Source organism: Anolis sagrei, chromosome 1, assembly GCF_037176765.1.
Source record: "Anolis sagrei isolate rAnoSag1 chromosome 1, rAnoSag1.mat, whole genome shotgun sequence".
NCBI lineage: Eukaryota > Metazoa > Chordata > Lepidosauria > Squamata > Dactyloidae > Anolis > Anolis sagrei.
The window spans coordinates 68570401-68592832 of record NC_090021.1 but is presented as its reverse complement, the minus strand read 5'-3'; the positions used below and the strand labels follow the sequence as shown (position 1 = coordinate 68592832).

General features: G+C 41.8%; 1 protein-coding gene across 2 annotated transcripts in view; it reads left to right on the top strand.

The window, feature by feature from the left end:
* Positions 1 to 420: 420 nt before the first annotated feature.
* Positions 421 to 22432, top strand: part of FNDC1 (fibronectin type III domain containing 1) — a 97445-nt gene continuing 75433 nt past the window's right edge. The window contains exon 1 of one of the 2 annotated variants that reach the window (XM_060753662.2): positions 421 to 645. Coding sequence is in view for 1 of the 2 variants with exons in the window: in XM_060753660.2 (XP_060609643.2) it covers positions 543 to 645 (103 nt within the window). In the remaining variant the exon portion in view is untranslated. The remainder of the gene's footprint in view (positions 646 to 22432) is intronic. The other variant, XM_060753660.2, reaches the window with a different exon arrangement.

Genomic DNA, 22432 nt, shown 5'->3' with positions numbered 1-22432 from the left:
GTTATCCCAGTACCCTCATGCATATGGGATAAATAGAGAATGGTAATCAGATCATGATATGCATAAACATAACAGTTTAAATAATGTACCAGTAAGGCCTTCTCGCGGACCGCCCTGAGAATTTTTTTTTGGGGGGGGGTGTCTGAAGCCCCTCAAGCCCACCCCCTCCCCCGGCTATATGCCTGCACAAGGATGGTAAAACATCAAAACATCCCGGCGTCCTCTGGGTAACGTCCTTGCAGACGGCCAATTCTCTCACACCAGAAAGGACTTGCAGTTTCTCAAGTCGCTCCTGACACGAAAAAAAAGGGGGCACCTTTGCGGAGGATGCAATACCGCGGTCGGCCACGAGGGGGAGAACGGAGGCCGCGAGAAAGAGCTGATAGAGGAGCGAAGTGAGGACAGCGCGGGCGATGAAGAGGCGCGGCGGCGGCGAGGAGCACCGACGGGGCTGAGCTCTGCTGCTTCCCAGAGAAGACCTGCCTTGCCTTGCCTTGCCTTGCCTTTGGCGCTCCTCTCTGCCGCTCTCTCCTTCGGGCTCCATGGCTGCCTCGGCGCTGGTTCCGCGGGGCGCCTGGCTCTCCTCCTGGGCGGCTCTCGGGCTCCTGGCGCTCCTCATCCACTTGGCTTCCCCGGCGGCACCAGGTACGCCCTCCCTCACTCCAGAGCCCTCCAGGCAAATTAATGAGACAGTGTAGACCAAGCCTGGGCCAACTTGGGCCCTCCAGGTGTTTTGGACTTCAACTCCCACCATTCCTAACAGCCTCAGGTCCCTTCCTTTCCCGCTTTAGCGGCTGAGGGGGAAAAAGAAGGGTCCTGAGGCTGTTAGGAATGGTGGGAGTTAAAGTCCAAAACACCTGCAGGGCCCAAGTTGGCCCAAACTTGATCCATAGAAAGATTTTTCTCATTGGTCCTTGTCTCTTGCACCCTGTGATCTATCTGTTTGTCTTTCCCTATAGACTTCTTCTGCCTTGCAGGGATGGACGAGCTAGGTAGCAGCAGCTGTATGTGTTGATACAAGTTGAGCTTGCAGTCAAGGGCAGGAATTCTGGCTGCAATGTTTGCCCCAGGCCTTCTTGCTCTGACAGCTGAGGTGGAGTCTGCTCCAAAGCAAAAGGGATGGAAGGAGATCCCCTCAACCCTCTCTGTACCTTTATCTCAGCCTGGCAACACTTTTGATCTGCCATGGCTCAATTCTATGCAATTGTAGGAGTTGTAGTTTGTTGAGGCACCAACAGAGAAAGCAGAATCTTGTAAAACTATCAGTCCCATGATTTCAGCTGCCATGGCTCAATTCTATGTGATTGTGGGAGTTGTAGTTTGTCGAGGCACCAGCAGAGAAAGCAGAATCTTGTAAAACTATCAGTCCCACGATTTCAGCTGCCATGGCTCAATTCTATGCAATTGTGGGAGTTGTAGTTTGTCGAGGCACCAACAGAGAAAGCAGAATCTTGTAAAACTATCAGTCCCATGATTTCAGCTGCCATGGCTCAATTCTATACAATTGTGGGAGTTGTAGTTTGGCAAGGCACCAACAGAGAAAGCAGAATATTGTAAAACTATCAGTCCCATGATTTCAGCTGCCATGGCTCAATTCTATGTGATTGTGGGAGTTGTAGTTTGTCAAGGCAGAGAACACAGGAACTTGTAAAACTATAAGTCCCCTGATTTTGAGCCATATTTTTAAAGCTTTCTATGCCAAGAGTACTGGTATCTCAGCAAACTACAACATCCATGATCACATAGAATGGTACCATGGGAGCTAAAGTGGGGTCAAGCTGCAGTGTAGATACACCCCAGAATGCAGTATGGACCCACATTTTCTGCTTTGAACTGGAATATATGGCAGTGCGGGCTCAGATAACCCAGTTCAAAGCAGATATTGTGAGATTTTCTGCCTTGATATTATCTGAGTTCACACTCAGATAATATGGAATTTTCTACCTTGATATTCTGAGATATAGGATTGTGTGGAAGGGCCCTCAGGTCTTTTCCATGCAGCTGAATAAAATCCCACATTATCTGTTTTGAACTGGGATATATGGCAGTGTGAACTCAGATAACCCAGTTCAAGGCAGATAATGTGGGTTAATCTGCCTTGATATCCTGGGTTAAATGGCTGTTCAGAAGGGCCCTAAAAAGGAAAGGATAAGCTGATGTTGCCAAAGGCTTTCATATCCAGAATCACTGGGTTGCTGAGAGTCTTTCCGGGCTGCATTGCCATGGTTCCAGAAGCATTCTCTCCTGACATTTCACCCACATCTATGGTAGGCATCTGCAGAGGTTGTGAGGTCTGTTGGAAACTAGGCAAGGTAGGTTTATATATCAGTAGAATGTCCAGGGTGGGAGACTTGTCTGCTTGAGGCGTGAATGTTGCAATTGGCCACCTTGATTAGCACTGAATGGCCTTGCAGTTTCAAAGACTGAAACTTGGCCACACAGCCTGGAAAACTCACAGCAACCCAGTAATTCCAGCCATGAAAGCCTTCAGCCCCACCCCTTGTATCAGATCCTTAAATGGCTTTGAAGCTTCAAAGCCTGGCTGTTTCCTGCCTGGGCACATCCTTTGTTGGGAGTTCATAGCTGACCCTGACGATTTCAGATTCAGATATTACATCTTATTCAGCTTCATTTAAGCGAATATCTTTGTATTCTGTTTATTCGAGGACACACCCTTCCTTGGGGTGTCTGCAGAGCTTCACGAAGTCCAGTGTCTGCAGTTTACAAAACTCATTTTTTCAAATACTGTTTCTTAAATGGCATTAATGGTGGGCTAGACAAATGGCATATACGGACTGTGGCATCACTTTAACCACCAAAACCCAATGCTATGGAGCCATGAGAAATTATAGTTTACATGTTGGCTAGGGACAATGGGAGTTGTAGCCCAACACATCTGGGATGAATGTAGGATTTGGGAAAGCTGCCTTCAATCACATTCAGTGTGTGGCAGGGTGTGGATTACACTATGTAACAAAATTTGAAAAAATATGTTCTCTGTGTTGTCGAAGGCTTTCATGGCCAGAATCACTGGGTTGCTGTGAGTTTTCTGGGCTGTATGGCCATGTTCCAGAATCATTCTTTCCTGACATTTTGCCCACATCTATGGCAAATATCCTCAGAGGTTGTGAGGTTTGGAGTGATTTATAGGCTTTGTGAGACCCTCACAACCTCTGAGGATGCCTGCCATAGATGTGGGCGAAACGCCAGAAGAGAATTCTTTTGGAACATGGCCGTACAGCCAGAAAACTCACAGCAACCCAATCCTGTTCCTGGTTTGAAAGTGTTGTTCCTGTTTACTTGTGCAGTACTTACTTTGAAAGGAGTTGTTATACTCCAGAAACTTCATTTTTGTGCTTGCCACAAACCATGCTGAATTGTCAAAGGCTTTCATGGCCAAAATCACTGGATTGCTGTGAGTTTTCCAGGCTGTTTGGCCATGTTCCAGAAGCATTCTCTCCTGACGTTTCACCAGCAACTATGGCAGGCGTCCTCAGGGATGTGACTTCACAACCTCTGAGGACGCCTGCAATAGATGCAGGTGAAACATCAGGAGGGAATGCTTCTGGAACATGGACAAACAGCCTGGAAAACTCACAGCAACCCATGCTGAATTGGTTAAGACTTGATGAGATAGTCATTGAAAAACTAGAGGAAAATGTGCTGCAGAATGTCTCACAAAAACAAAGTTTATTTGCAGTTTAATAAACTTTTTCCATGTTTTTATAATAGAACCAATTAGGAAATGGCATTTATAACCCAGGGACAAAAATCGTGTTGCATAGTGATATTTTTCTCCATGCATTTTTTCAGTTCCTTCAGATGTGTTTTTTTTTGGAAGAGCCAAGCAGGACGTTGGTTCCTTTGGAGCGACTGCTGGAGCGCTCTCCTATAATTCGGGAATGTCCTGTTCTGAGGGAGCCTATGGCTAAAACACCTGCATCTCTTTCAAAGAACTTTCCTTCCTTCCACTCCTCCTTCTGCCTTTTCCTGATGTTTTTCTGGATGAAATTGATTTGCTGAGGCTCCCAAACTCCGCTTGGGTTTTTCACTGCTTGGCTGCCCCTTCTGCCCTCCCCTCTTGCCTTGTGAAGCCTATAAATCACTCCAGAGAGAAGGAATGTTTTAGCTGGAGAGCGCCAGCCCTCAGACTTGCATTGGGACCCAGCTCCAGTGCATTAACACAGGATTTATAGGATCATGGGTGGATCAAAGATAAATACTTCAGGGGGAAACCAACTGGATTAGCAGGGGAATGTTTTGTTTTCGATTTTGGATGGAACCAATCGTAGGATTGTGAAGTCTCAATTAATCTGCCCTGTGTCAAATATTTGTTCATATTCAGAAGTGTTGGTGTGCATCTACACCAGGCATGGGGAAACTTGGGCCCTCTAGGTGTTTTGGACTTCAACTCCCACAACTCCTAACAGTCTCAGGTCCTTTCCTTTTCCTCCTCAGATACTTAAGCAGCTGAGGAGGAAAAGGAAAGGGCATGGGGCTGTTAGGAATGGTGGAAGTTGAAGTCCAAAACACCCAGAGGGGCCAAGTTTCCCCATGCCTGATCTACACTGTGGAGTCAATGCAATTTGAGACCACTTTAACTGCTGTGTTTCAATGCTATGGAATTTGGCAAGTAAGGCTCAAAATCTTGTAAAACTGCTACCCCCATAGCACTGAGCCATAGCAGTGAAAATGGTCTCAAAATGCATTAATTCTACAATGCTGATGCACCTTTGGATAACCTTTAAGTTGGGTTGTAAACTTCACTTTCCAAGGAAATTCATTGCTCTGTTGGAAGGATGGATAGTTTTATCATTCCAAATCAGGGAGCCTCTGGTTGCACAGTGGGTTAAACCCTTGTGCTGGCAGGAATGCTGACCGAAAGGTTGACAGTTTAATCCAGAAAGTGGTGTGAGCTCCCATCTCTCAGCTCCAGCTTCTCATGTGGGGACATGAGAGAAGGCTTCCACAGAATGGTAAAACATCTGGGTGACCCCAGGCAATGTCCTTGCAGATGGCCAATTCTCTCACACCAGAAGCGACTTGCATTTTCTCAAGTCGTTCCTGACACTAAAAAGAAATAATACCAAATGGAAAGATCCTCTTGACACACATTAAGGACTTCCTTTCACACACTTTTGTGAGAATCTGTTGACTGGCTGCCACAGTTTGGAGCTAGCCTCGAGCAGCATTAAATGGTTAATTCTGATGTGTCCACAGCCTTCCAAAGCTCAATTGCCATCCCTATCAGTATCGGCTATCTTGACCAACATGGGTGATAAATGGGAAGTGAAGTTCCGAACCTCTGAAGAACAGCAAGTTGGGGAAGGCTGCCTTAAGAGTTTTGGACTGCAACACTACACTCCCTTACCTGAAAAAGCAAGTCCCACTGATCTCAATGGTAGTGAGTCAGTCTTTCTTGACTGTTGAAAAATCCTTTGTGGAATCCTTTCCTTCTTTTTGGTGAGGATGTCCAAGGTTACATCTATGCAGTAGAATTAATAGTGACACCACTTTAGTTGCCATGGCTCAATGTTGTGGCATTGTGGGAGTTATAGTTTTACAAGACCATTAACAACAACAACAACAACATGCTTTATTTATATTCTGCTCTGTCTCCCCGAGGGGACTCTGAGCGGATTACAGAATACATATATGGCAATCATTCAGTGCTGTTATACAATTAACAACAAAGACAGATAGGACATAGACAAAGGCAAGGCTTCCCTCTTTTTCATATCTGGCATATGGAGACTGTGCTTGACTCCAGCCATGGGGAGGTGCTGTTGTTCCATTTTTCCATTATCTTTCTCTGTCCCACAAAATTACAATGTCCCTGATTCCATAGCATTGAGCCATGGCAACTAAGCTGAAATGGTGTCAAACTGCATTGATTTTATAATGTAGGGCTATTGTGTGTGTCAGAAGCAACTTGAGAAACTGCAAGTCTTTTCTAGTGTGAGAGACTTGGCCCTCTGCAAGGACATTGTTCAGGGGACACCTGGATGTTTAACTATCCTTTGGGAGGCCTCTCTCATGTCCCTGCATGGGGAGCTGGAGCTGACAGACAGGAGCTTATCTTGCTCCCCAGATTCAAACTGCCGACCTTTCAGTCAGCAGTCCTGCTGGCACAAATGTTTAACCCATTGCACCACCAGGGCTCCAGTGCACCTCTAGGCAATGAATCCGGTTGGCATTCATAGAGTAACTGGGATAAAAAGCCAATATGGGAAAGTGGTTTGAATGTTGGACTACATTTCTGCAGACAAGGATTTGAATCCCCACTTAGTCATGGAAAGTAGTCATGTTTATAGGTTCCTATGGAACATATAATTAATGCATTTCTTTGTGATCCAATTTCAGTAAACAGGATTTGCTTTGGAATCTCTTCTCCATACACTCTCCTGTTGTTCAAACTTTAGTTGAAAGGAGAGTCCACTGTGTGCTAGTTTAAGATGTATTTATTCATTTCCCTCTGTGCTCAGCCGTACAAGGGTCAGTCCAGGAATGTACTTCTAAAGACACAGCAGTATAATTGAGGCAGGTGTAAAAAATTTGCCCCAAGGAGGTATTCCATGCAGCTGCTGTCTCAGAGTTTTTCCTGAGCAAGGACTGCTGGCTCAACCTTCTTGTATTTGGACAGAGTTTCACTGCTCTTGGAAAAGAAACATTTTAGATAAAAGCTTTCATAATCTGCCAAAAGTACCTTTCCAAGTTCTGCATTTTAATGTGTTTTGGACATCAAATCCAGTCCAGAAGTATCATTGTTGTTGAACGTATTTATATTTATGTGTATCCTGCCTTTTCCCCACTTTGGGACTGAGGGCGGCGTACAGCAGTTAAAACATACATAGTTAACCATCACCACCACACATACGTTGAAAAATAATTAAACCATCATAAAATGTAAAGCCAACTAAAGTACATTAAACAATAACAACAATAAAAGTACAGTATAGTCGACAGCAGTGTTTCTCAAACTTTGCTCCTCCAGATGCTTTGGACTTCAGCTCCCACAATTCGTAACAGCTGGTAAACTATCTGGGATTTCTGGGAGCTGAAGACCAAAACACTTGGAGGAGCAGAGTTTGAGAAACACTGGTCTACAGGTTGAGCAGCCATTATCTGGAAATCAAAATATCCACATGGATGGCTGAGATAGTGTCATGTTTACTTTCTAATGGTTTCGTCTACAAAAATGTATTTTATATACAAAATATTTACCAATATTCCGCATACATTATTTTCAGGCTATCTGTATAAGGTGTATATGAAACATAAATTAAATTCATGTTTAGACTTGGGCCCGGTCTCCAAGATAGCTCATTAGGTACACTATATATGCAAATATTCCAATTCCCAAGAAATCCAAAACACTTCTGGCCCCAAGCATTTTGGATAAGTGATACTCAACTTGTACAAAGCCTTTCTCCACTAAAAAAAAGAGTTCCCAAAAGCCTAGTGGAATAAACAAGTCTTACCTGCTCATGGAAAGTAAGGGTCTGCCAGTCAAACCTTTCTGGGAAGGACATTCCGGAAACAGTGACAAGCTATGGTTAAGGCCCTTTCCCGTATTCTCATCCAATGTACTTGTGAGGATGGTGAGATAGAGAACCGGCCTTCCCAGAAGACCCCAAAACATAGGCAGGTTCATCCAAGATAGTATAGTCCTTCAAATAACCTGACCTGTGTAGGTCTTTATATGTCATCACCAGCATTTTGAATTCTCTCTAAAAGGGGTGTCTACAGTTGATAATTTAGAGAATCATTTATTGTTACTATTATATTTATTTATACTCCACTCTATCTCCCCCAAAGGGGACTCAAAGTGGCTTAACATAAAGGCATTAACATAATCATTTAAAATATACAAATATATGATTATTAAAACAGGTTTAAGTATAAACAGTATTAACTATTGTCAATTAAAAACGATTAAAACAAATTCAAAGTTAAAAACCACAGCACCCACTTCATCTTTAAAAGGATGTCTGAATAAAAAGGTTTTAGCTTGTCCCTCTCTCATTCCCATCAACCGAGCTTGAGATGGAGATGGGACCAAGAGAAGGGCCCAGGCAGGTTTGTATAAGGGGATGCAGTCAGCCAAATAGTCTGGACCTGAACTGTCTAGGGCTTTAAAGGTTTTAACCAGCACATTGAATTGTGCCCAGAAACAGATTGGCAGCCAGTGGAGCTGCTTCAACAGGGGGGGTTGTCCGCTCCCAGCAGCCAGCTCCAGTGAGCAACCTGGATACAGCTCCTTGGACCAGCTGAAGTTTCTGAGGATTCTTCAGAGGCAGCCCTACATAGAATGTATTACAGTAATCCAGACAAGATGTAACTAAGGCATGTACCACTGAGGTCAGATCTGGCTTCTCAAGGAACGTGCTCAGTTGGTGCACTTTGTTTCAACAAAGTAAACAACACACAGTGTGCACCAGTGATTAAAGCATCCCTTCTGCCTGTGGGTTTTATTTTCATGTCGGAAAACTCCATGTCACACTTATCCTCTTGGCTTCTCTTCCTTTGTCAAAGTTCAAGACTGTTTCCTGTCCTGAAACAACTCTGCATAGTTCAGCAATGCCATACAGCTTTACAGTCATAGCAGACTGGTTGGGTAGTTACTGTTGGAGTATAGATTGTTGTAGAGCAGAGAGAAATAAGGTGTGGGCCTCCAGGTACTGTGAAGACTTAGGGGTTAAAATGAGATTCCTGGTGAGCGTTGCAATGAACAACAAATTCTGAAAGCCCATAGATTCTATGGGTGTTCCTGTTTGGATGAAAAACAATAATAAACTATTGGTCCTGGATGGTTTAGACCAAGCATGGGAAAACGTTTTTGACTTGGGGCTTCATTGAGGGAGGGGGGCCAAGCCCATGCTGGCATGGGCCTGGGAGGGGGAGGTTCTTGCAGAGGTTTTGGCCAGGAGGGGGCAGGACAGGGCCTGGGTCATCCCCAGGTTGTTCTCCCAGCATTAGGACGGTGCTGCTCACCTTATCCTTATGCCGGAAGGAAGGCAGGACACACAACAACTGCCCTGATCCTCCCTCTCCCCATCCTCCTCCCCTGATCCTCGGGCTGTCCTCTTGCCATTATGTCAGGAGGAGGGCTAGACAGGTGACATTTGAGAGTGCTCTGGAGGGCTTTCAGTCACAGTGCGCCTTCTTTGAACCATCTTCCTGGCATAAAGATGGGGCCATTCATATTGTCCTTATGCCGGACGGATGTGACTGAGAATGCTCCAGAGGACTTTCATCTGCTATGTGCCTTCCTCCCCCATCTTTTTGGCATAAGGACATGGCAGGCCACTGTATCCTTATGCCAAGAGGTCAGAGAAAATGAGGAGGGCCTGAGGTAAGCAGCCAGAGGGCCACATCTGCGGCCCCCCCAGCCTTAGTTTGCCCAAGCTTGGTTTTGACCCTGGCTGCTTCAGAGGCAGGAGGGAATCCTGGTCATCCAGTGGCACTGATCCCAGTTCAGTACTGTCAGATGGCCACCTCCTTTACCATCTCCTCCTGGTGCTTTGAATGCAATTTTCCTGCTTCTTGGCAGGGGGGTGGAATGGATAGAGGATTCTATAATCCTCCTTTTGCAGTAGCCAGCAGATGCTGGTCATTTGTCACACCAGAGTGATGAGAGAAGGGGGAAAGGAGGAATAACCTTCTCCCTTCCCTGATCACCTTATTACTCTGGCCAACCTCACTCTGGGTGACAAGTGACCAGCATGATCTGTTGCCTCAATAAATAGTAAATAATGCCATCTTGTGTCCCCAGGCTGACTGAGCCCAGGGAAGATGGGATAGCGATTTTAAGAGACATAGTGTGTTCCCTTTTGAAATTGCCAAACACATGCCCAAAGCTGCAGCTTGCTTGGGATAGTTGGGATGAATTCAGAGTGACACAAGACTTATGAAAATGAAGTTCTGGGCTTTGACCTGCTTAACAGATCATCTCTTCACATTGAGTGGCCCTTTGCACTAAATGGTCAGTGCAGATGGTTTTCTGGTTTTTTCCCCCTCCTTTGCTTGCAACAGCACGGAACAATGCCATTCTGGTACCATTTTACCTGTAGGAAGAAAAGCAGCTTCATTGTGAAAACAGCCCTTGTGTGAAAGGTTGAGCACCTCCTCTCCCTGCAAGCTGCTCCAAATTCAGACCTTCAGAGTTGCAAAGCAAAACAAACAAACAAACAAACAAAACTCTAATAGACTATCTAGACCAAATACACAGATTGACTCTCTTAATAGTTTGTTTTTAATGAAGTATACTCAGCCCCTGTGCAACTGACATCACTGAAGTCCTGAAAGTTAGCTACAAAGGGTTAGATCCAACATTGGACTTGTCCTGCAATGCTAGCTCAGGGTCACTTCCTTACATCTTGGTAGTGGTCTATGTCATAGACCAAAAAAGTAGCTCTCCAGTGTGCTGAATCTTACCCCCAACATAGGTTACATCTATACTATAGAACTAATAGAATTTGACACCTTTAACAACCATGGCTGAATATTATGGTATTCTGGAACTTGTAGTAGAGAGAGAGAGAAATTAAAGACCTTTTACAATTATAACTTTCATGTAGTAACTGGAATGCATTAATTTTTTAAAAAGTTTTTTCCAAGAGCTATGATTTTCCAGACCAAGGAATTGGCCTGAAAGACTAGAATGAGTAACAAGCCATCTTCACAGCAAAAAGATACATATTCCAAAGATTTTAGTTAAGCAAGTGGTGAGGAAGAAAAGTGGCATTACATTATAGTGCCATACTGTACGAAGTTGTGTTTTGGGCTATAGCTGGAAGAGGAGAATTCTGGGAGCTATGCCCCATCTGTCTGGGGGTACTTTGATTGTGGTTTTCCTGCATGGCAGAGGGTTGGACTAGATAGCCCATGTGGTCTCCTCCAACTCCATGATTCTAAAAATTAGGAAGCCCTACTCTGTTTCTTCTACAAATATCACAAGTATAAAGATTTTCTTATGTAGCCTTGGAGACTAGCCTTTCCCAGTGTAAGGCTATCGTATTCTTGACATTTGTGAGACTAATTGCATCCTGTAAAGTCAAGCAGATGGTGAACTTGTAGAAACAGGGCTATTAATTCACATTCAGTTTAGTTAACTTTGATTTATAGCCTGGCTTTGCTGCAGGGTCAAGGTGGGTGAGCATAAACACAAAGAGACAAAGTCCAAAGAAATTTGCTTTGCATTGCATCGTCTTGCCACTAGATGTCTCACATAACACACCCACAGTCTCCTGCTATAAGTTGCTGTGTTTAGAGTGTTCAACCCAGAAGTGCTTGCTAGAAGGTTTCCTTGACCACTAACATTTTTCAAACAAAAATAAAGGCACTTGCAAGGCATCCACACATTCATTTCTAATTGGGATTTTAGTCTGCTTTTTAAGAACATCACCAGGGTGGCTTGCAATAAAATATGAAGCACATTATGAAAACAGAAAATTCTACAAAAAACATTATAAACAGAATATAAAAAATATTTTAGAAAAATAGGTCACATATCTTTAAAAGCCAGAGGAAATAAAATGCCTTTGATGGATGCTTTTCTAAGGAGAGCATTCCAAAGCACTGACCGTCAAGAAAACACCTTCTCTCGTAGATATATATTAATCTGATAGAAACTAAGGAAAAATGGGAGACTGTTTTAGGTAAGATTCCTTTTTAAAATGTCTACGCTTCACTAAAGGAGAAACCTTCAACAATTTTATGGATATGGCACTTGACTACACTGCATCTTGTCCATTTGTTGGTGAGATTGTAAAATGATAATGATAAATCTATATCCTGCCTTTTCCCCACTCTGAGACTCTAAGCCATTGGTTCTCAACCTGTGCATCCCCAGGTGTTTTGGCCTACAACTCCCAGAAATCCCAGCCAGTTTACTAGCTGTTAGGATTTCTGGGAGTTGAAGGCCAAAACATCTGGGGACCCACAGGTAGAGAACCACGGCTCTAAGCGGTTTACTCCATTTATAAGAAAGAAAGCTAAATTTATTGTATGCTTTCAACTCATTTCCAATTTAACAGTGACCCAAAGCTGATCTGTCATGGAGTTAGCTAGTTTCCATGGCCAAATGGGGATTCAAACCTTGGTCTCCAGAGCCATAGTCCAATGCTCAAACCATGCTAGCACTCCAAATGTTAGTGAAAAACATAATTAAACTATGTATGACCGGAATCACTGGGTTGTTGTGTGTTTTCTGGGCTGTATGGCCATGTTCTAGAAGCATTCTCTCACAGCCTCTGATAATGCCTGCCATAGATGCAAGTGAAATGTCAGGAGAGCATGCTTCTGAAACATGGCCATACAGCCTGGAAAACACACATCAACCCAATAAATAAACTATACTTAAATTAAAGGCAAGTTATGGCTAATAGAAAAGAACAACAAAAGACTGAGTTCAGCACAGTTCTTCACCCCCCTTTGAGTTTTCAATGTGCTTCTAAAATAATAATAATAATAATAATAATAATAATAATAAACAAAGTATGGATCATTGATATTGCCATCCCAGGCAACAGCAGGATTGAAGAGAAACAACTAGAAAATCTGACATGGTATGAGGATTTAAAGATCGAACTGCAAAGACTCTAGAACAAACCAGGAAAGGTAGTCCCAGTGGCGTTCGGCACACTGGGTGCAGTGCCTAAAGACCTTGGCCTGCAGTTAAACGCAAAAGGCCACCCTACTTGGATCTGCACACATTATTCGTTGATACATCACATAATCCTAGACACTTGGGAAGTGTCTGACGTATGATCCAATACAACAGCCAGAATAGTGATCTTGTTTGCTGTGTACTAATCTTGTTGTGTTTCAAATAATAATAATAATAATAATAATCCTTAATCTGTCTGTGGAACAATGATGAGGTCAATCCGGGACAGATAGAAATATACATACATATTTGTTTTACCAAGACATAACTCTTCAATTCCTTGTTAAATTCCTTGTCTGCTTTGGAACTCCCTTCCCAGTGAAATTCGATCAGCATCCTCCCCCCTGGCCTTCAGAAAGTAAACATGGCTGTAGGACCAAGCCTTTGGTTAGTAAGCAGTGATGAACAGGGATTATGTGCAATTGACATTTGGAATGGCCTCAGATTACAGTTTTTAGATCATGTGATTTTAATGTTTATATTAATATGTTTTAATTCTATGTTTTAATGTCTAAATTTGGCTTATATTGTATGATTTAATATGATTTAATATGATTTATGGTGGTGCAGCGGGTTAAATCGCTGAGCTGCTAAACTTGCTGACTGAAAGGTTGACTGTTTGAATCTGGGGAGCAAGGTGATCTCCTGCTATTAGACCCAGCTTCTATTCACATGCAATGTGAGATCAATAGAAACCGGTTCTGCAGGAGGGTAAGGGCACTCCATGCAGTCATGCTGACCACATGACCTTGGAGGTATCTACAGACAATGCTGGCTCTTCAGCTTAGAAATGGAGATGAGCACCCCTAAAGTTGGACATGACTAGACTTAATGTCAGGGGAAGCCATTACTTTACTAATTTAGTTTAATAGTTTTAATTCAGAGTTATATGTTATTGTTGATTTTATGTTTGGTTTTTTCACATGTATGTCTGGCATTAAATTTTGCTGTGACTATGTTGGAAACTGCTTTGAGTCCCGCCAGGGGTGAGAAAAGTGGTATAAAAATTCAGTAAATCAATCTATCCATCAATCCATAAATTAAAATCCTGTTACCTAATTAAAGATAGTAAAGCCTTAGTTCTTACTCCATGACGATCACAACCCCCTTCATTTCCTGCTTCTTCTTTCATAACTGAAACTTGTAACTACAATCCTTTCTTTTAAGGTTTCCACTCTCAGGCCCCTTCTACGCTGCCATATAATCCAGATTATCAAAGCAGATAATCCACATTATCTGCTTTGAAGTGGATTGTCTGACTCTACACTGCCATATAATCCAGTTCAAAGCAGATAACCTGATTTTTATATGGAAGTGTAGAAGGGGTCTCACTGGGCTAAATGAGTAATCCATCGGGGACATATTAGTTGTGTCATCAAATTTATTGATGGTGGTGGTGATGACAAATAATCACAGTACTATGGTCATCATCCAGGTTTATGAATCGGTGGAAGAAACCATGTTCAATTCCAGATGTTCAGGTTTATTATTTCGCTTCTTCGCAGAATTTTGAAACGTGAGGTGGTGAAGGAAACTAGGTGGATCCCTCTGAAGGTGTGTTTGGGGTGTGGAGGCATTTAGCAATCTTAGCTAATTGAAGCTGGATGGGATTCCAGAATTTAAAAAAAAGAGAAGAAAGGCATGCCAGGCTGAACTTGACTACTCTCTCCCTTTTGCAAGTTTTTTCAGTTATAGTTCAGTGAGCAAAGACTTTGAATTCAGATGCTGTTGACTGATAACTTAAATTGTGAAGGGCTGAATTGTGTGTTATAGGTAGCTGCATATTCTTTTACCTTTTCTTTGAAAGAGCTCCTTGTTCATACAAATCATAAGTTGGAAAGTATAAAGTCGGCATTTGCTTATGAGAAATCCAAAATCTGTGTTGCAGCTTTGTTGTCTGCTTGTTGCATTTTACACCCTTAGTCCTACTGTAAACATAGTAGCAGTAGGCAAATATTTTATTTCAGTTAATTTTTTCTCTTAGAATTTACGAAAAACTTGCAAAATTTGAATGTGGGAGAAAGCAAGATGGACATATTTGTCGATCTCCTAAGAATGGGTAATTCAAATGACAAATTTGTGATCTATTTTTACCAGACTTCACAAAACTAGAAAGTTGGAGATTTTCCAATCCTTAATTATTGTTAATCAGCAGTTCTACTGAGTTAGTTGGTAATTGTGCGCCTGTAAATGAGTTTATTGTACAATATAGTTGCAGTTTATAGTACAATATACATGTCTACTCAGAGGTGGACTCCACTGAATTTAGTAGAGTCCACTTCCAATAAAGTAAGTGTGTATATAAATTGAAGCCTCAGAAGGGTGTGAAGAGGAGATATCGAATGTTGTGATCAAGTTAGAAGATAGAAAGTGCCCTGACTGACACATATTAACATTTTCTTGCCTTTGCTCCTTTTTTAAATAGACCTTTGTTCTGTTTTAACAATACTTTTTGACTGGATTTTGAATCCTGAATAAAACAATTATCCCTAGAGCAGGCATGAGCAAACTTGGGCCCTCCCTCCAGATGTTTTGGATTCCAACTCCCACCATTCCCAACAGTCTCAGGCCCTTTCCTTTCCCCTTTCCTTTTCCGCTTAAACAGCTGAGGGGAAAAAGGAAGGGGCATGAGGCTATTAGGAATCATGGGAGTTGGACTCCAAAACACCAGGAGGGAGGGCTCAAGTTTGCCCTCCCTCTCAGAATTGTGTCTGCAAATTGTATCTTGATTTTTGCCTATGAACAATAATATGGCTGGTTTTCGAGATGCCATAGGGCTCTTGCTTCATGAAAAAATTGTCCCAAGTCTTTTACTTTCCAAATAATATATTTTTGGATAAAGAATGGCAACGGATTACTTGCCAGAAGACATGTTTCCCTCCATTTTCGGAAGTTTGTACCAGAAAGTATAAATGCATCTCTTTATCTTCAAGCTGCTTTAGGACTGAAGAGCCTTTCAAAGAGGCAACTGTTAGCTTGTCTTTTGTAAATTGGGAAACATGCCCACCCAAAATAATAGTACAGATTATAAGGCCAGTTCAGCTTGTGCTTTACAGAGAGAAAAGAATTTTTTCTTTGTCTTTTTATGGTGCCTGTATTAAAAGGAGCCCCCGGTGATGAAGTGGGTTAAACCACTGAGCTGCTGAACTTGCTGGTCACAAGGTCTGCGGTTCGAATCCGGGAGCGGGGTGAACTCTTGCTGCAAACGGAGCAGTTCAAAAATATGCAAATATGAGTAGATAAATAGGTACCGCTTCATCAGGAAGGTAACTGCGCTCCATGCAGTCATGCTGGCCACATTACCCTGGAGACATCTACAGACAATGCTGGCTCTTTGGTTTAGAAATTGAGATGAGCACCATCCCCCAGAATTGGACATGACTAGACCTAATGTTAGGGGGAAACCCTTACCTTTAGCTTTTGTACTGCTGTTGTCCACTTGGCCATTTCTTTTAATGGAGGATGTTTTGTAATGAATTGAGCCACCTTTCTTTTTTTACTTTTGGCAATGCTACATTGGTAGACTTACATGATTTTTGTGCATCTGAGGGATGTCTTCCACAATCAAGGCAGAGCAAAGACATATTTGATCTCTTTACTGAGTGCATGCTTAAGCTTGTGTTAGTATTCCTTTATTTTTGGGTCTCTGAGAGAATGTTGGCAGTACTCAGTGGAAAATTAAACTTGCACTAGAGAGATGGAATGGAAAGATTTCACATAAACATATGCATCTTTCTTGGATTGAACTTTTTCATTGCAGCACATGGTGGAAGATTTTGCAGGAGGGGGAGGTCAGTCTTTTCTTTCGGCTGCTTTGGGAATCGCTGTCCCTGGCAGAACAGTATTGTTGTTTGTGACTGCTCCTATCTTATTTTAAATTATTCCATTTCAGATCTCATCTTCCTCATCCTATCTAAATGATTGAAGTCATTGAACTGTGATGCATGTCAGTTGCTCTACTTAGGCACTTGAAAACCTCTCCACTTTACTTTTCTCTCTTTCTCATCCTCATTCTCTGTTGTTCCATGCACATCTTTTGGCTGAACTTTCTTGTCCCCTCTGTTTTCTCTGTCCTTCTGTTGCTAATATCTTTTTCTGTAACCAACAACTCTTGTCTACTTTCATTTTCTCTCCCAGGCCTCTCTTTCTATCTAGTCTTCTTTCTCTCTTCCATCATTCCTGGCTTTTTCTTTGTCCCTTCTTATTATTTATTTATTTATTTATTTACCTTACTTATATACCGCTGTTCTCAGCCCGAAGACGACTCACAGCGGTTCACAGCAATAAGAGACAGCAGAATTCAATGTTACAATTCAATGTTGCTGCCACCCCTTTGTGTTCAGCGGGAAACTTAATTTTCAGCTAGATAAATATTTTCCCATTTATTAGATGTTGTTAATTGAAAGACTTGCTGGCCAAATGTGGTTGATGCTTAAGACATTTTGCTTAATGCCATGGTGACATCACTGGAAACCTGTTCCTAGATCTCAAGTTTTGACTTTGAAATCTCAGATATTTTTCTGACCTGGAAAATTTGTTACTGAGAATATCAGTTTACATGACCAACAGGGACAAGAAACATAAGTAAAAAAGGAAGGGCACTCAGGTCATTCTAATTATGGCGGGCACTTGGGATCTACTATGTTGTGTTTCCAGGACTCTCTGTGGATCCAAAAATCTGTGGATGCAAGTTCCAGTATTTACAATGATATAGTAAAATTGTAAATATAGTATTTACAATGATATAGTAAAAATGGCAAAATCACGTTTTGTGTTTTGGAATATTTTCAACCTATGGATCATGGGGGAGCAAGGTGGGCTGAAGTTTTAACCGGTTATACTAATCACTTGTCGTTTGACAATGAATGAGCTTAAAAGCAGAAGGGAACTCTTGCATTCTGGTTGCAAGTCATTCTCTGCTCCTATGGTCTAGTGGAATAGCAATGCTTGGCAATGACAGAATCCTGTTTTAGATCTTATAATGACCAGATAAACCATGTAGTTCCACATCCAAAATCACTTCTGATCGAAGAGAGGAAATTGAAAGTAGAGATTGTCCTGGAGCTGAACTGTGTAGCTTGATGTTTTCTAGTTCTCATTTACACTTCTAAGTAGCACCCCAGTGGGGATCAGAATTGGAACCATTGGTTTAATTGTTATTAAAATTATAGAATCACAGTTGGAAGAAATCACAAGGCCGGCTAGTCCAGCCTATTTCTTCCTTGCAGGAACTTGCAGAGAAACCGTCGCTATCCTTGCATCATTGTTTTTGTGTGCCTTCAAAACAATTCCAATTTATGGCAACCTTATCCTAGTTTTTTCTTGTCAATATTTATTCAGAGGAGTGTTGCCAGTGATTTCCTCTTTAGCTAAGAGACAATGACATGCCAGGGTCATCTAATGGGTTTCCATGTCTAGCACAAAACTGTACCACATTGACTCTTTTCTTGCCAAATAATCTGACTGAAAATACCATCCTGGATATTGTCTGTGTTGTATGGAAAACTCCTTCCCAGTGCATCATGTATGGCTTTCTTCCCAAGACAAATGGTCTATTGGGGAAAATAATGTGGCGTCCTGATCAGCAACACGAAATCCAGTAACAGATGGTAGCTTCCATAGGCTGATGAATTCATTCTGAGTTTTAAGCTTAAGTTTAATGGAACTATCCAAGCTGCTAAATCTATTTTGGGGGATAAGAGTCAGCAACTTTAACACCCAGAGTTTCAACCAGAGCAGATTTACCAAATCAGTGACATGAAATCTACCAACTGCCACTGCCTTAGGGATTTATGTGTGCACCTTCAAGTTATCTGACATAGTGAGCTCAATAATTCTGCAGAGTTTTCTTAGTTAAGGGCTACTCAGACATACAAGAGAATAAACTAGTAAGGCAACAAGGTGCACTACCCAGTGCAGCACCTGGGAGAACACCAAGTAGTCACCTGGTTCCAAAGTTCAATGGAAGTGTTTTATTCATCTTGGACAAGACTATGTCCACAGTCACACACACACACACCCCATCTCCAGGATGCATTGTATTCCCGAAAGTGGGATTAAGCCATTGACTTGAAGCCTGGCATTCTTTTATCTTATTGAGAGTTTCTGCTGGATGTACTGTGGGCATCGACACCAAGGATCATGATGCTTTCGCAGGAGAGTGCTGGAGGCTGTCTTGGTGTAGATCCATTTAACATAAGAATGGAGATCTCAGGCACAGGAGTTGGTGGATAAGGCACAGTGCCTCATGTGGGGGAATTTCTAGCCCTGTAGTAGCACCTGAACACTTAGATTTATCTGATGACACTACTTTGTCTTTAGCTTTTGAAGCTACCACTTGGTATTTTAGATAACGATGATCCACTTAGATCAAGAGATACCAAAGTAGTTGTATAGTAGGATTAAAATGTAACAGTTTTTTAAATGGAAAGAAAAAAAAAGCAATGGGGGATGTCCTCTATATATTTAGATACAAGTCTGGAAGTTATGTTCAAAAACTTAACTCAAAAAATTGGGTGGTCTTACCCATAGGTCAGTATATATACTGTACCTTAACTCTTATCAAAGAAAGAACCATCTCTGAGTAGAGTGTTGGAAGGTGAGAACTTAGTCTGTATTAGGAAAACCTAAACTAAGTACCAGCCCCATCAACTCTCTGCTGCTTTGGCCTTTTTAAATGCCTGGAGGGAAAATGGCCCAGGACCTGTCCTTGACTTATACATGAGGTCTATTTATTTAAGAGTGCATATTGTAAATCCAGTTGCCATGACAGACCTGTTGGATCAATGGCATTTACATAAATACTGTTTGTCTCCTCTGAGACTAATTCTGTTTGGGATGTTTCTCTCTTGTGTTTCATTTCAACATGCATGCTCTACCACTGAGCTATATTCCTTCAATTGGTAGAAGAAATGTAGGCACATCCTCCACAATGAGCCAAATCATTCTTCTGCCAACTTAAGCACTGTCTGTACTAATGTGTTTTCCCCAGGATGCCTGTAGCCCCTCCTAAAGATTTTGGGCACTTGAATTGGGTCCTTTTGCATGCAAGGCATGTGTTATATTATTGAGCCAAAAGAGTCTTTCCTCTCATGTTGAGGCAAGATGAGAAAAGACAAAGGGACAGCAAAGGTCAGCAAACACATCTTTTTCTGATAACATATTTCAGGAATTAGGTCATGAAAATACATTTTCACTTAAATGGATTCTCCCAGAAGGTGACATTTATTTGGCAATAATTTCTGTTATGAAATGTCTTATCATTGTACTTACTATATATTCTTCATAGAAATATGTACAACTTCAAGTTCACTTGCATGACCTGTTTGTTATCCTTTTACAAAGAAAAGTATGACTTATTTCAGAGCTTGGGTGGATTTTCATACTTCCTTCTTCCTTTTATAGTTCTATTTTATTGAGTGTTATCTATTACACTAAAGTGTAACACTGCTGTCAGAAAAAAAGAAGGGAGCCCTATGGGATCATTAAGATTAACAGTTTTATTATTGAGCAGACTCTGTGGACTATAGTTCTCAAAAAATGGGACCATACATTAGTAACTTTTCTCTTTGCCGCTGCCTTCTCCTCCTCCTCCATCATCACTACCACATCCTATTAATTACAGAAATGGCTTCATGTGATTCTCCAAATACAGAATTTTTTAAATAAACATTTTGCTTGCTGACGACCACACCAAATTTGGGGTAGAGGTTACCTTATTGGAAGATGTAGCTTGAGTCTGTATTGTGTTTCAGTTATACGTATTTTATGTGGTGTTAAATTAAAGTCAACTGAAGATATTCCTTGAAAATTCAGTCAGTGGCTGGATATAAACCGTATGTTTCAAAACTTGGAGTAATACCTCTTGAGACAGTTACAGCAGGAAAGAATGGTGGAAACAGCTGTCAATCTTAAAATCCTGAGGGCTCACCTGATAAATTTAAATGTTGTAGACTCTCCTCTACCCTCTGTTAATTTAACTTTATCTTTTTTACTCCAATTGGACTTGAAGAAACAGTGCCTATGACTAAGCCTGGCTTGCCACATTGGAACTTTAATAGGTTTCAATGAAAACCATGTGTGTAATACAGATATTTTTATTTATTTTGTGGATGATATGGGCCTGAACCAAGTTCCACTTGTAGAGTGGAAACAGAAAGTCTGTTCAATTTAAGTTGGAACGTTTTTATTATTGGTGATGGACCCCTCGGTGCCAAACTTGCTTGTAAGTTTTTACTTTTTTCAATTTGAAGTCCAAGAAAATTGCTTAGTGCAGCACTTGGAAGTCAATGGGCTTAAGAATAAATTTACTTAAAATATGACATGGAAGAATTTTAGGGATGTGTTCAGATGTAGCACAAACTCTGAATTGGACACTTTATGAACTGCCAAGGAATTGTAGATTAGCCTAAATTCTCCACCACATATATAACCCTTCACTCTGTAAGGTTTCTCAGTACCAACTTGTGTTGCTCTGTATCAGTCTTCTCTGAAAGAACACACAGAGACGCACAAGGGCTGAAGATACCAAATGTCTTTATTGTTTGGAATACAAGAGTCTCATACTACTGCCCATCATATAGGCCTAGCTACAATATCATAAATCACTCAAAAGTCCTGGTACCTGGAGCTAGCCCCTTTCCACATTCTGGAGTCCACTTTCCTCCCCACCTTCAGGCAATTGATTTTTATGGCTGGTTCATATGTCCTGTCCTCCCTTTTGGCCCATGGCCATGTGTTATGTGTCAGAAAGGTCCATGCTTTGGTTACATCCCGTTTAGATTACTGCAACGCTCTCTACGTGGGGTTGCCTCTGAAGACTGCCCGGAAGCTGCAGCTAGTCCAACACTCGGCAGCCAGACTACTAATGGGTGCTGGGTACAGGGAGCACACCACTCCGTTGTTACACCAGCTCCCCTGGCTGCCAATTAGCTTCCGAGCACAATTCAAAGTGCTGGTGTTAACCTATAAAGCCCTAAACGACTCCAGCCCTGTTTACCTCTCTGAACGTATTCTCCCCTATGAACCATCAAGATTATTAAGATCATCTGGAGAGGCCCTGCTCTCGGTCCCACCAGCCTCGCAAGCGCGCCTGGTGGGGACGAGGGACAGGGCCTTCTCGGTGGTGGCCCCGCGACTCTGGAACTCTCTCCCACTGGAGATCAGAACCGCCCCTTCTATCCTGACATTCAGGAAACAGGTGAAGACATGGTTATGGAGACAGGCATTCGATGAGTGAGCCAACACCCTGAGATATGGATGGAGGATGATGAACAATGCTTTTAGTAGGATGACTGACTATTGTAGTTATTGAATGTAATTGCTGTTTTAATGTTTTATTGTAATATAAATTCTGATGTTTTATTGACTGTATGTGATTTATGGTTGGAAACCGGTCTGAGTCCCTCAAGAGAGGTGAGAAGGTCGGTATACAAAACTTTTAAATAAATAAATAAATAAATAAATAAAGGCTGATAGTTGAATGACATGAGATAGAGATCATGACACACTCTCATTTTCCTACTTCCAATCATTGTCTGTGGCAAACGATAGTTTGAGATCCCCCTAAAAACAGGCAAATTGTAGTTTCCAGAGTTCTTGTTAGATCATGACCATGTGCATGCAAACACAAGCCATAGTTTGCCTATGTTTGCTGAAATGACTATCTAAGATTTTGCTGCAGGAAGTAATTATAGTGTAGAAAAAAGGAGAAGAGGATTTTTTCATTAGCTACCCAACAGTGTATGGGATGGTTTATATGGG